At 42.6% G+C, this 14,435-nt stretch overlaps 1 protein-coding gene across 6 annotated transcripts in view; it reads right to left on the reverse strand.

Annotated features, from left to right (window-relative positions):
* LAMA2 (laminin subunit alpha 2) overlaps window positions 1-14,435 on the reverse strand; it is a 1,237,914-nt gene that overhangs the window by 237,022 nt on the left and 986,457 nt on the right. For all 6 annotated transcript variants that reach the window (XM_077486899.1, XM_077486900.1, XM_077486895.1 and 3 more), the window contains one exon: window positions 2,157-2,319. In XM_077486899.1, the coding sequence (XP_077343025.1) occupies window positions 2,157-2,319 (163 nt within the window). The remainder of the gene's footprint in view (window positions 1-2,156; window positions 2,320-14,435) is intronic.

Consider the following 14,435-nt stretch of genomic DNA (forward strand, 5'->3'; position numbering starts at 1 on the left):
AGATTTTGTTATGAGTGATCATTGTTATGTTGGATAACCCCTTAATAAATGCCGTGGCCATTTTTTGCCAAACATGAAATTGTTTGTGTCTCTTTATTTATATCTTTATGTATAGCTATTTTAGTCCTTTGTGCTGTGCCATGTCAATATAGCTTCAGAATTATTGGTGACCGAGGGGGTGGTTTCTGACTTACAAATGATCTGGTTTGCCAGTACAGGATCTTCTTTCTAACTGTCCATGTTTTGGCTGCTAAAATATGCTATTAAAACCAAATGCTAATAAAACCAAAACCAAAACTTCTCACATTAGCTGGGTCTTCTGGAGAAGGTCTGACAATGGAGGGCCTCCTACACCTGACTGTAGATCACTGGCCAAGCTACCTCTGCCTCATCAGGTGTGGAGTGTCTGAGCTGCTTAGGGAGGGAAGCTAAAGAATTTATACTCCTTTGGTGTGTCCAGGAACCCAAGACGTTGTGGAAAATTGAGTTAAAGGGGCTTGCACCTCAACATGGTAAATAAATGGTATTCATCTACACTACTGTATACCTCCCAACTTTTTGATGTGGGAGCAACACATATTAGCAAAGATATGAGGGCATAGGACAGCCCCCACCCCCCCGTCACGTCTCCATAGGTTGACATCAAATTGAACTCCCTGGAGTTTAAGTGGATACATCTGAATGATGCCTGCAGCTGCAGGCATCATTCAGATATCTTTTTTTTCTGCCGGCAATTCCCTGTCATGTAAACACAGACATAGCAGCTATTCGTCCCCATCCCACCTGTTATTACCTATATTACAAGAGGTGTTTACAATTCTTGTAATAGAAATAAAAGTGGTAAAAAATTTTTTTAAGGGAAAGTGTCAAGATAAAAAAATAAAAGTAAAATAAAGTTAAGTTTCCTGTCCCCACATGCTTGCATGCAGAAGCAACCACATACGTACGTCACACCTGCAAATGTAAACGGCATTCAAACCACACATGTGAGGTATTGCCGCAAATTTTAGAGCAAGAGCAATAATTTTAGCCCAAGAACTCCTCTGTAACTTTAAAAATGTTTAAAGGGTCACCTAGGGAGATTTTTAAGTACTGAAGTTTGGCGTGTGCAATTTTAAAGAATACCATATTAGATATCTATTTACTCAGCATAACATCATAGTTCACATTATACAAATTCAGGCTAACTTGAAACTAATTAAAAAAAATAGCTGCGCAAATACCGCATGACATCAAAAGTTGCAACGATCACCATTTTATTTCCTAGGGTCCCTGCTAAAAAAAACATGTAAATGGGGGTTCTGAGTAAATTTCTAGCAAAGAAATTATGATTTTTACATGTAGGAGAGGAGCACCAGAAAAGGCCAGGTATGGAAGTGGATTTAAAGGAGAAAAAAGGATTAGTTAACCCCAAAAGTGTTTTTTTCTTTACCACTATTATTCCATTATGCTGGCTTTTGACATTTACAAATGCAGCAATTTAGAAATTGGATGAAAGGTTTATCACTCAGAAACACTTTTTGAAAGATAAAAGTGAATTCAATGATATAGATCAGACCAAAATGAGGGACAAATGAGGAGAAAAGAGGGGCATAGTTCCAAATCAGGGACATTTGGGAGGTTTGCTACTGTTTGAATCCAAAAGGCAAATGGAAACTTGTACCAGCCAAAAATGGTTGCAGATTTTCTGCTCATTCTGGTATTTTTTACAGTTGCCAGTCCACCGGTTAGTGGCTGGTTCCAACATTCTGAATAGACAGATCCCTTACTTGAATAGCACCTGGGCGCATAATAATGATCCATATATATTTTGACAAGCAGACATTAACGGCAAATAGTAAAAACACAGATATCTTGCTGAGATAATAAAAAACACTTTAATAATAAAACTACAAATAGTTTATCTATTTTTCCAGTACCGTGTAATTGTTTTACTAACACACAAACAACATGTGTGGATAGGAAATCTGCTACTTCTCTCTTCACAGTTATTTTCTGTGTTTATCATCATTAAACTAACTTGGAAAAAAAACATGAAAGTGGTTATTTTGAAAGTATGGCTATTTATTTTGTTCACAGATTTATTGATGTTCCTCCAAACTGAAAATTGAGATTGGTATGTGAGTGTTTTCATGATATGTAATTACGCTACTTACTTGAACTCATCTGCAGCTGCTTTCTCCTGATTTTTAAACATTTTCCTCCTGAGCTCAGCCATCATCTTGTCAACATCTTTCTGTAACTCGTGGAAGCTCTTGTCCTGTGTCTTGTTCTGAATACCCAGTGTTTCATTTAGCTTCATAGCTTTGTCAAGTAAGTCTAAATATGATACAAATATTGCATTACATAAGAGAGAGTTTCAAATTATTTTTGAATGTATTCAATTTAAATTGCTACTGCATGATCAACCCTTAAAACGTAGGAGAAAACCTCAGGCACAGTATTAAAGCTTAACTGCAGGGAGTTAAACATAAAAAAAAGGATTTCCTCCATATTATGTATGTGTTTTCACTGAAAATCATTAAAATGACAATAAAAGATATACTTTTCTCCAAAAATAATCTATACACATCTACGACTGTAAACCTTTACATATAACCAGTGAAGTGACTGGCCTCAGATTATACACAGAGATGAAACAAATCCTCCTACGTAAAGCTGGCCATAGATGGATCGAAATTCAGAAAGCTTAGCAGAGACCAGCAAAAATTCTGATCCATCTATGGCCGCTCCCATTCCAAAGGAATCGCTCTAATGATCAACTCCTCTCTACGGGAACTGTTGGTATATTTTCATTCGAACAGTGGAGTGTCTCACTGTCAGAAAATAACAGCATAGTAGAGAAGATGCCTCCATCCACCTTGGATGGGTGGATGGGGGAATCCATTTTTCTTTTTTTCTTTTGATTAGCCAGTTGGCTGATCAAAAAAAAAAGACTCATCTATGGACAGCTTTAGTTATAGCTGTTTATTTGCTACCTTCTCTTTTCTACAGCGTTCTTAAACACATTTTACATAGCATCTCTCAGCAGAAAGGATGAGCTCCGGCTTGTTCACACGCCCACGTGCAGAGCCCAGCAGGAAGTCGGCACTGATGCGTGGCTGTAGAGATCAGGAAATGTCTCACTGCCTGTGATTAGCGCAGCGCAGTGCCAACTTCCTGGGGGGCTCTGCACATAGGGTGTGCAAACACACAGGAACTCATCCTTACTCAGCAGTAGAAAGCAAGATCTGATGTCAATTACACTGGAGAGTTAAGCCCCATACACATTATTCAAATTTCTGCAGATTTTAATCTTCAGATTTACCAAAAAACATACAATATGAGGTCAAACCTTAAGAGTTTCAGTTTGTATGCAATCAGGCGGGCCTTTGCACTACATGGTTTTGATTAATCTGAATCTACAGACAATCTAATAGTGTGTATGGGACCTTAGGCTGGCCATATATGTTCAATCACCTTGTATAATTTTCCTTTTTCATTTTTAGATTTACCAAAAATCATATAATATGAGGTCAAAATTAAACAACACTTTCAATTATATCCAATTAGGCAGGGCCTTGCACTACATAGTTGAAGGTAAAAGGTAAAAGAAAATTGTACAGAAAATTGTATAATGTATGGCCAGTAAGGATGAGCTCTGGCGCATTCGCACAGCCCATGTGCAGAGCCTGCCAGGAAGTCAGCACTGCGCTGCGCTAATCATAGACAGTGAGTCATTGTCCTGATGCGTGGCTGCAGAGATTGGGAAAATCTCACTGCCTGTGATTAGCACAGCGCAATGCTGACTTCCTGGCAGGCTCTGCACGTGGAGAGTGCGAACACTCTGGAGCTCATCCTTACTGGCCAGGCAGTGAGACATTGTCCCGATGAGCGGCTGCAGAGATCGGGCAATGTCTCACTGCCTGTGATTAGCACAGCGCCATGTTGACTTCCAGGTGGGCTCTGCATGTGGAGAGTGCGAACACGTCGGAGCTCATCCTTAATGGCCAGCCTTAGAGCACAGAGTTCCCTGATATCTGAGGTGTGGGGAGAGGGGCACCCCCATACTACCCCATATTCCCCCTTACTCCCCCATACTCAAGCTCATAAGAAAACATACTGAGCCAAAGCTATAAGTCCCCTGCTGTGTGCAGGGGAGGGCAGTTAATTCCCAGGGGGCTGTTGTGTTAGCTTCAAGTTTTTTCTGTGACTCTGCACATAGCAGAGAGAGGTGAGATCAGAGAGCAATCCAAGAAAGATGTGCCTTGTTCATTTTTCATGTCTGAGGTTTACAGCCACATTAATCTATAATCTATTTTTCCTGAAATTGTTTCTTACTGTGGTTTTCTGCCTCCCTGAATCTTCCATGAGCTCTCAAATGTTTCATTTTTCTAATTTTTCTCCTCACTCACTGTGCTTTGAATGAGCAATGCATGTTAGTTTTAGTCTTACTACAAATCACATAGTCCACAGTCCATGGAGTAAGAAAGCGGGGATGGCTACCCTTCTACATACAGCAGTACCATTGAGAATGAATGTAGCCATCCTCTAACAGGAAGTCAGATTATAGCAGCAATAAAAGGAATTTGGAGATTTAAGGGAGGATGACAGCAAAAAAAGGTACTTTTATCAGTTAAAGCGGGAGTCCGCCAGGACTCCGCGTTTTTTTTTTAAAAGCCAGCAGCTACAAATACTGCAGCTGCTGACTTTTAAAATAGTGACACTTACCTGTCCAGCGCGCCCGAGATGTCGGCACCCGAAGCTGATCTCTTGATCGTCTCTCGGGTGCTGCCACCGCCATCTTGGGTATGGAAATCAGGAAGTGGAGCCTTTCGGCTTCATTTCCCGGTTCCCTACTGCGCATGCGCGAGTCGCGCTGCGCAATAAGGATGGACCCGCTGCCTCTGGGATCTGTGTGTTTCCCAGCAGGCAGCGGGGGACTTTCGGAAAGGGGCGTAATCTACGCCCCTTTTCGCAGAGAGCTATCCCGGAAGTGGGTGCAGATACCTGTACTGTACAGGTATCTGCACCCCCCTCCCCCCTGAAAGGTGCCAATTGTGGCGCCGGAGGGGTGGAGGGTTCCGATGAGCGGAAGGTCCACTTTAGGGTGGACCTCCGCTTTAAGAATACATATTTTAATATATTTTATTAAAACTAAAGTTTAAAGTCACTTTAAATATAAACATAATGCAACTAATGTAAGTACCCAAATCTGTTTTATCAGAGCTGCGTAAGCCCCTGTACAGCAGGGCCATGTGCAGAGCCTGCCAGGAAGTCAGCACTGCGCTACGCTAATCATAGACAGTGAGTCCTTGTCCTGATGCGTGGCTGCAGAGATTGGGAAAATCTCACTGCCTGTGATTAGCACAGCGCAATGCTGACTTCCTGGCAGGTGCCAATTGTGGCGCCGGAGGGGTGGAGGGTTCCGATCAGCGGAAGGTCCACTTTAGGGTGGACCTCCGCTTTAAGAATACATATTTTAATATATTTTATTAAAACTAAAGTTTAAAGTCACTTTAAATATAAACATAATGCAACTAATGTAAGTACCCAAATCTGTTTTATCAGAGCTGCGTAAGCCCCTGTACAGCAGGGCTAGAAGAAAGAGGGGAAGTATTCTGAGCTAATTGTGCTTTGTTGTATGAAGATGTGCTCACAAAAAAACATACTCACAACGCTGTCATATTACTGCATCAATATGTTGCCAGTTCTTCATTGATTAATTAGAGGTTAAGTGCAGGTGATGAACAAGTTGTATTGCTTAACTGCAGTAGAGAAAATTGACAGTACAGTCCAGTAGGGATATGCAAATCTCACTACTGGCTAGACAAAATGTGCACTAGTTCCCATATATGCATTTCAGCTCTGTATTTAGTTATTTTCCTGGGGTTCAGCCTGATTTAGACCAGTCAAAAAACGAAGACACTGTCATTAACTGATGTAATAGCAAAGTCCCAAAAGTTAATAATCCTGAGGATCCTGACTGCGCTCTGTATCGCCCAAATATATTACTGTGTATACAAATACTTCAAATCATCAGCAAAATAAAATGTCCATATAATATGATATGATACACCATTTAACTTATATCTAAACCTTTTCAGTAATATTTTGGTTTGGTGATGAAAATCTTTTAAATCACTACAATTGCATCTCAAGCGCATTCATGTGTTGGACCATTTATATCACTGAGCACTTTATTCTTTATTCACATTGTATCACATCATATTATATGGACATTTTATTTTGTTGATGATTTGAAATATTTTTTATACAGAGTAACATGTTTGGGTGATAAAGAGTGTGGTCAGGATCCTCAGGGTTATTACTCTTTGGGACTTTGCAATTACATAAGCTTGGAATGATCAAGTCTGATGACAAGCAGCTCTTTTTTAAATTTTCCAGTTCTTTTAAAAAAAAAATATATTTTTTTTTTACTTACATATTTATTTGTTTTACGCAGGTGTAGGTACACTTTTTTAACCATTATTAACTTGTTTTCTTAAAATGTTATATTATATACAGTACCTGGCTGTAATGGTGACCCATTTACCTTATTGCAATATTAAAGCTTAATTTTTTTATTAAAATAACAAACGTTATTTATGAAAGGCAAATCCACTTTGCACTGCAAGTGCACTTGGAAGTGCAGTCGCTGTAAATCTAAGGGGTAGATCTGAAATGAGGAGAAGCTCTGCTAATTTTATCATCAAATCATGTGCAAGCTAAAATGCTGTTTTTTATTTTCCTTGTGTGTCCCCCTCGGATCTACAGCGACTTTACTTCCAAGTGCACTTTCAGGTGCAAGTGCACTTGCAGTGCAAAGTGGATTTTCAAGTGCACTTGCAGTACAAAGTGGATTTTCCTTTAGTAAATAACCCCCATAGTATACTTACCTTCTCTGTGCAATGATTTTGATTTTCAATCCTCTTCTTCTGGAGTCCCCTGCTGGTGCTCCAAGCTCCTCCTCTTTGGCAACTGCTTTCCATGGGGACACCTGTGCATGCTCACTCCCAATCCTCCATGTCTGTGTTTATTGACACAGAGTGGGAAGCTAAGGATTGCCCCCCCCCCCCCACACCCCACTCATTCAGCACAACATTTGATTGACAGCAGTGGGAGCCAATAGCCACTGCTGCTATCAATCTGCCCAGGAAAGCGGTAGATAGTGGCTAGAGCTACTGCTCTCATGCACATTGTTGAATTGGATCAGGCTCAGCTAAATGTAAGGGGGGCTTTTTTACCTTAATGCATAGAATGCAGTAAAGTGAAAATCCTTAAGGCTTCAGAACCACTTTAATGTTTAATAGTGCATTTAAGGACTTCTGTTTTTTCTATGACCTTTCTAATTCACATACTATTTCTTTATCAGTGACTCAAAGTTTTGAAATATAATAATAATAAATATATATAATAATAATAATTGTAATAATAATAATAATATAATAATATAAAATATAAAGGTTATACTTTTTTTCTCAGGTTTTCGAGAAGGGTAGAGTAAGACCCTCTGTCAGAGTCTTTATGTGGTTTGTAGTTACGTTGGGAAGATTCACCCCCTATTTTTCCCTGATGACTTGTTGCTAGGAAAAAAGTAAGAAATAAAACCGTATATTTTAGGTACAGTATCTCACGAAAGTGAGTAAACCCCTCACATTTTTGAAAATATTTTATTATATCTTTTCATGTGACAACACTGAAGAAATTATACAAATTAAAGTATTGAGTGAACAGCTTGTATAACAGTGTAAATGTTCTGCCCCCTCAAAATAACTCAACACACAGCCATTAATGTCTAAACTACTGGCTACAAAAGTGAGTACACCCCTTAATGAAAATGTCCAAATCAGACCCAAAGTGTCAATATTTTGTGTGGCCACCATTATTTTCCAGCACTACCTGAACCCTCCTGGGCATGGAGTTTCACAGGTTGTCACTGGAGTCCTCTTCCACTCCTCCATGATGACATCACAGAGCTGGTGAATGTTATAGACCTTCCATTTGAAGATGCCCACAGATGCTCAATAGGGTTTAGGTCTGGAGACATGCTTGGTCAGTCTGTCACCTTTACCCTTAACTTCTTTAGCAAGGCAGTGGTCATCTTGGAGGTGTGTTTATGGTTGTTACTATGTTGGAATACTGCCCCGTGGCCCAGTCTCCAAAGGGAGGGGATCATGCTCTGCTTCAGTATGTCACAGTACATGTTGGCATCCATGGTTCCCTCAATGAACTTTAGCTTCCCAGTGCCGACAGTACTCATGCAGCCCCAGACCATGACACTGCCATCACCATGCTTGACTGTAGGCAAGGCACACTTGTCTTTGTACTCCTCACCTGGTTAATGCCACACACGATTGACACCATCTGAACCTAATAAGTTTATCTTGGTCTCAACAGACCACAGGACGTGATTCCAGTAATCCATGTCTTAGTCTGCTTGTCTTCAGCAAACTGTTTGTGGGCTTTTTTGTGCATCATCTTTAGAAGAGGCTTCCTTCTGGGATGATAGCCATGCAGACCAATTTGATGCAGTGTGCAGTGTATTGTGTGAGCACTGACAGATTGATCCCCCACCCTTTTCATCTTCTGCAGCAATGCTGGCAGCACTCATGCATCTATTTTCCAAAGACAACCTCTGGGTATGATGCTGAGCACGTGAACTCAGATTCTTTGGTGGACCATGGCGAGGCCTGTGCTGAGTGGAACCTGTCCTGTTAAATCACTGTATGGTCGTGGCCACCATGCTACAGCTCAGTTTCAGCATCTTGGCAATCTTCTTATTTCCTAGGCCATCTTTATGTAGAGCAACAATTCTTTTTTTTTAGATCCTCAGAGAGTTCTTTGCCATGAGGTGCCATGTTGAATGTCCAGTGACCAGTATGAGAGAGTGAGAGCGATAACACCAAATTTAACACACCTGCTCCCCATTCACAACTGAGACCTTGTAACACTAAAGAGTCATATGACACCGGCCAGGGAAAATGGCTAATTGGGCCCAATTTGAACATTTTCATTTAGGGGTGTACTCACTTTTGTTGCTAGCGGTTTAGACAATAATGGCTGTGTGTTGAGTTATTTTGAGAAACGTGTAATTTCTTCAGTGCTGTTCAATGAAAACATATAATAAAATATTTACAAAAATGTGAGGAGTGTACTCACTTTTGTGAGATATTGTATGTCACCAGATAATGTGGTGATTTTAAATCTCCCAATGAGAACAACTATTCTACTGATAACTGTCTTAAAAAGTCATACCTTCATACTGCCATAAAAATATATTAAATCATTCAAAAATTCATGTAATTTAGGTTGGACCCCCAAAGTCTTTCTTTTTTCTCCCTTGACACCAATACCAGACTTCACCTATTAAAAGGGGTTGGTATGTATTTTTATAGGGAGCCTCACGCATTTTTTTTGGTGTTAGGTTACCCCAGTTAACATCAAATATTGACCCTCATTCAGGATAATGGTCTGGTAGAGATGAAGGAAATCTGTTTACAAGCAGAAGTAAAGAGGCCAGAGCTGTAATTTGCCAGGAATTTAAATGCCATTTTTTTCTTCGTAAATGCCAGTTTTGCTGTAGTATGTTGTATAAATAGCACAGATGTACCATTTCACAGGCAGGTTACGGACATCAGAGAAAAGCGGAAGCAAAAAGGCCTTCCAAGGGGCTCAAAGTAATTGGACACTACAGTTAATTCGATTAAATTTCATTGTATAAAAAACACACCATAGTATCAAATATAGCAAAAGTACCAAGAATAATCAAACTGAGTATTTCTTTCCAAGATAATTAAAAAGACAACGTCATTAAAAAGAGGGATAGATCGCAGATGCACACACATCCACACAATCAATCAGACATACAACCAGTTCCAAGGATAAGGATAGTTTAGATATTGGTTGGCAATAAACTGCATAAACTACCGTCCTATTTCCTAACTGAGCAATGAATTGTAGCTACCCCATAAGGGATATATAGCTGTTAACTGATTTAACTGTGGATGCATGTATTCGAACAGGTAGGTATTACATGGGCCATTCTATGTCCTAGGTCCAAAATGGAAATTGGCAGTCCAAAGCTCAACTGAAATACTTGGGACTAGGGGCTCTCATTTCTCTACAGTAGGCAGAAAGTGGCTTGTGATGCAGAGTACAGTGTCCGGTAAGTAAGGCTGCGGGGATAAATACTTCTTAAGAGGTATACTATTTTAGAAGTTCACTGATCTGTCTGATGTAGGGTGGGGAGGGAAGAGCACAGTAGGTGGAGTTGCAGTTATCAATCCACAGCTAATCAGCAGGCTCAATTGAATAACAGCAATAGCGATAGCATTATAAGGTACTCTCACCCATACATATGTCTCCTCATACCTCCATCCAACCCCTCCGGTCTGAGCTCCACTCTTAAGGTCACCGGTTTCACTCCTCAGAGAAATAATCCAGATACTGGATTGAATGTCATCCCCACCTCCAGCACACTTCACTTAAGGACATCCACCGGGCATTTTATTAAAATTAATTTTTGAATTTTTAATGTTGACCTTGAAGCATTATTAAAACTGCTACTTCCATCCAAATGGAATTTTTTACATTTATGATTTTGCTTTGTTACATGTTCCCCAGTAGGGATGAGCCGAACACCCCCCGGTTCGGTTCGCACCAGAACTTTCGAACGGACCCCGCGTTCGTTACGAACGTTAGAACCCCATTGAAGTCTATGGGACTCGAACGTTCGAAATGGAAAGTGCTAATTTTAACGGCTAATATGCAAGATACTATCCTAAAAAGGGTTTGGGGACCTGGCTCCTGCCCCAGGGGACATGGGTCAATGCCTAAAATGTTTTTAAAAATGTCAGTTTTGGCGGGAGCACTGATTTTACTGACGATTAAAGTGAAAAAAAAGTGAAATATTCCTTTAAATATGGTGCTTGGGGGGTGTCTGTAGTATGCCTGTGAAGTGCCACGTGTTTCCCGTGTTTAGAACAGTCCCTGCACAAAATGACATTAAACGGAAATAACACCATTTAAAACTGCTTGCGGTTTTAATGTTATATCTGGTTCCTGCAATATGGTTGAAAATCATTCAGAAAAATGGCATGGGTAGCCCTCCCTGCCCATTACCAGCCTATTTGGGTCTTGTACGCATATTATGGGGAACCCTGTACCCATATTAAAAAAAGGAAATGCGTGTGGCCCCCAGGCCCTATATACTCAGAACAGCAGTATACAGGCGGTGCAAACAAGACAGGGACTGTGTAGGTTTGTTGTGTTAAGTTGAATCTGTTTGTAATTTTCAACTGGTACATTTTTAAAGTGTAGCTCCAGTCAAAAAAACTATTTTTAAGCTTTTTGGAAAACATAGGGAAGGGTTATCACCCCTGTATAATTTGTTTTGTCGTCCATCTTTTTTCATCTCACTTGCTGCTGTCTCCTTGCGTTTGCAAGTAGGAGATGTTTGTAAGTTGGATGTTTGAAAGTAGGGGCCTGCCCTATATGCTCTGCAGAAATGGCGGAACAAGGTGTTGGTTTTGCCACAACATTGTAAGCCCTCAAAGTGACTCTTGGTGGGCGCTGGAGCGCCCTGCTCTGAACGATTATATCAAGAATTGTAATTACATGCCATTGTTGAACAGTGGTAGAAAAATTGACCTTTGGTGGTTGTGGTGCTGGTGCCACAACACTATAAGTCCTCACCGTTACTCTGGGTGGGCACAGGAAGGGGCCCTCCTGTGAAATATTATATCAAGAATTGTAATTACATGTCCCTGTTAAACAGGGGCAGAAAAATTTGGCCTTAGGCACTGCTGCTGGTGCCACCACACTGCAACCTCTTCCATATACTCTAGTTTTTTTGCTGGAATTAGCCCTGCTGCAAAGCATTGCATCAAAAATTGTACTTAAACTCCCCTGTTAAACAGGGGCAGAAAATTGGGCCTTAGGCACTGGTGCTGGTGCCACCACACTGCAACCTCTTCCATATACTCTAGTTTTATTGCAGGAATTAGCCCTGCTGCAAAGCATTGCATCAAAAATTGTACTTAAACGCCCCTGTTAAACAGGGGCAGAAAAATTTGGCCTTAGGCACTGCTGCTGGTGCCACCACACTGCAACCTCTTCCATATACTCTAGTTTTTTTGCTGGAATTAGCCCTGCTGCAAAGCATTGCATCAAAAATTGTACTTAAACGCCCCTGTTAAACAGGGGCAGAAAATTGGGCCTTAGGCACTGGTGCTGGTGCCACCACACTGCAACCTCTGCCATATACTCTAGTTTTATTGCAGGAATTAGCCCTGCTGCAAAGCATTGCATCAAAAATTGTACTTAAACGCCCCTGTTAAACAGGGGCAGAAAAATTGGGCCTTAGGCACTGGTGCTGGTGCCACCACACTGCAACCTCTGCCATATACTCTAGTTTTATTGCAGGAATTAGCCCTGCTGCAAAGCATTGCATCAAAAATTGTAATTAAACGCCCCTGTTAAACAGGGGCAGAAAAATTGGGCTGCTGGCATCACCCAGAACCAAAAATGTTCTTCCAACATATCAGCGGAGGAGGAAGAGGATAGACAATCAACATAACAGGACAGTCACTCAGCATCAGCATAGGCAGTCTTGAAGGGATGTGGTATTTCAAAAAAAATTATTCGGTTACATCAGCTTCAGGTGCTTGGTAGCTGTGGGTGATCCAAGACTGATTCATCTTGATGAAGGTCAGTCGATCAACTGATTCGGTGGACAGGCGCACCCTGTGATCGGTAACAAAGCCACCAGCAGCACTGAAGGTGCGTTCCGAAAGAACGCTGGATGCAGGACAGGCCAGTAGCTCAATTGCATACTGTGCAAGCTCTGGCCAGTGATCCATCCTCAAGACCCAGTAAGCCAGAGGATTTTCGGTGGGAAAGGTGTCCAAGTCTGACCTTGCCCCTAGGTATTCCTGCACCATGTAAATCAGACGCTGGCGATGGGTGCTGGAACCAATCATACCTTGGGGCTGCGGACTAAAAAATTGTCTGAAAGCATCAGTCAGACGGCCACCTTCTCCACCGCTCCTTCTGACCGATGCCTCAGCAACACGTTGTCCAGGACCAGGAGTTTGTAACCTCCCAGTCTCTGGGAACGCGTTGCACAGAGCTTTCTGCAAGGCCTCCCGGAGATGTCTCATCCTCTGCTCCCTCTGCGATGGCAAGATAAGGTCGGCAACCTTACCCTTGTACCGTGGATCAAGGAGAGTGGCCAGCCAGTAATGGTCCCTCTCCTTGATCCGAAGAATACGAGGATGCTTCTGCAGGCTTTGCAGGATCAGGGAGGCCATGCAGCGTAGGTTAGCTGAGGCATTCGGTCCGGAGTCCGCTGGGTCACTAAGGACAACATGATCCGCAGCTACCTCCTCCCAGCCACGTACAAGTCCACGTGTTTCTTGGGACTGTAAATCATCCCTATAAGACTGCTGCTGCTGCTGCTGATGCTGAGTGCCAGCCTCCACCTCCATGCTGACACAATCATCCTCCTCCTCCTCTTCCTCCTCCTCATCCTCTTCCTGTGTGATGGGTGGCACAGCAGGAACACTGTCTGGATAAAGGGGGCCTTGAGAGGCAAGGAAGTCCTCCTCTTCCTGCCTCTGTTCTGCCTCAAGTGCCCTGTCCATTATTCCACGCAGCGTATGCTCCAAGAGGTGGACAAGAGGTACAGTGTCACTGATGCATGCACTGTCACTGCTCACCATCCTTGTGGCCTCCTCAAACAGTGACAGGACAGTGCATGCATCCCTGATCATGCCCCACTGGCGTGGTGAGAAAAAACCAAGCTCCCCCTGACCCTGTCCTGGTGCCGTAGTCGCACAGGTACTCATTGATGGCCCTCTGCTGCGTGTGCAGCCGCTGCAGCATGGCCAATGTTGAGTTCCATCTGGTGGGCATGTCACATATAAGGCGGTTCTTGGGCAGGTTCAACTCCTTTTGGAGCTCAGCCAGCCGAGCACAGGCATTAAATGATCGGCGGAAATGCACACAGACTTTCCTGGCCTGCTTCAGGACATCCTGTAAGCCGGGGTACCTGCCCAAGAACCGCTGCACCACCAGGTTAAGGACGTGAGCTACACAGGGCACATGGGTCAGTTGTCCCTGTCGGAGGGTGGAGAGGAGGTTGGTGCCATTGTCGCAAACCACCATTCCTGGCTTAAGCTGGCGTGGCGTCTACCACCTCTCGGCCTGCCCCTGCAGAGCTGACAAAACATCCGCCCCAGTGTGGCTCCTGTCCCCCAAACAAACCAGCGCAAGCACGGCATGGCATCATTTTGCCTGCGTACTTGCATAGCCCCTGCAACGCCTACGGAGCACTGCTGGTTCTGAGGACAGAGCACTGGAAGAGGCCATGGAGGAAGAAGAAGAGGAGGGGGTGGAGGAGAGAGGTGTGTCACAACCAATAGTAGCATTTTGGAGGCGTGGTGGCGGAACAA

This window comes from Lithobates pipiens, unplaced genomic scaffold (genome assembly GCF_037356315.1).
Source record: "Lithobates pipiens isolate NorthernLeopardFrog02 unplaced genomic scaffold, aLitPip1_a1.2 Scaffold_18, whole genome shotgun sequence".
In the NCBI taxonomy this organism is placed as follows: domain Eukaryota; kingdom Metazoa; phylum Chordata; class Amphibia; order Anura; family Ranidae; genus Lithobates; species Lithobates pipiens.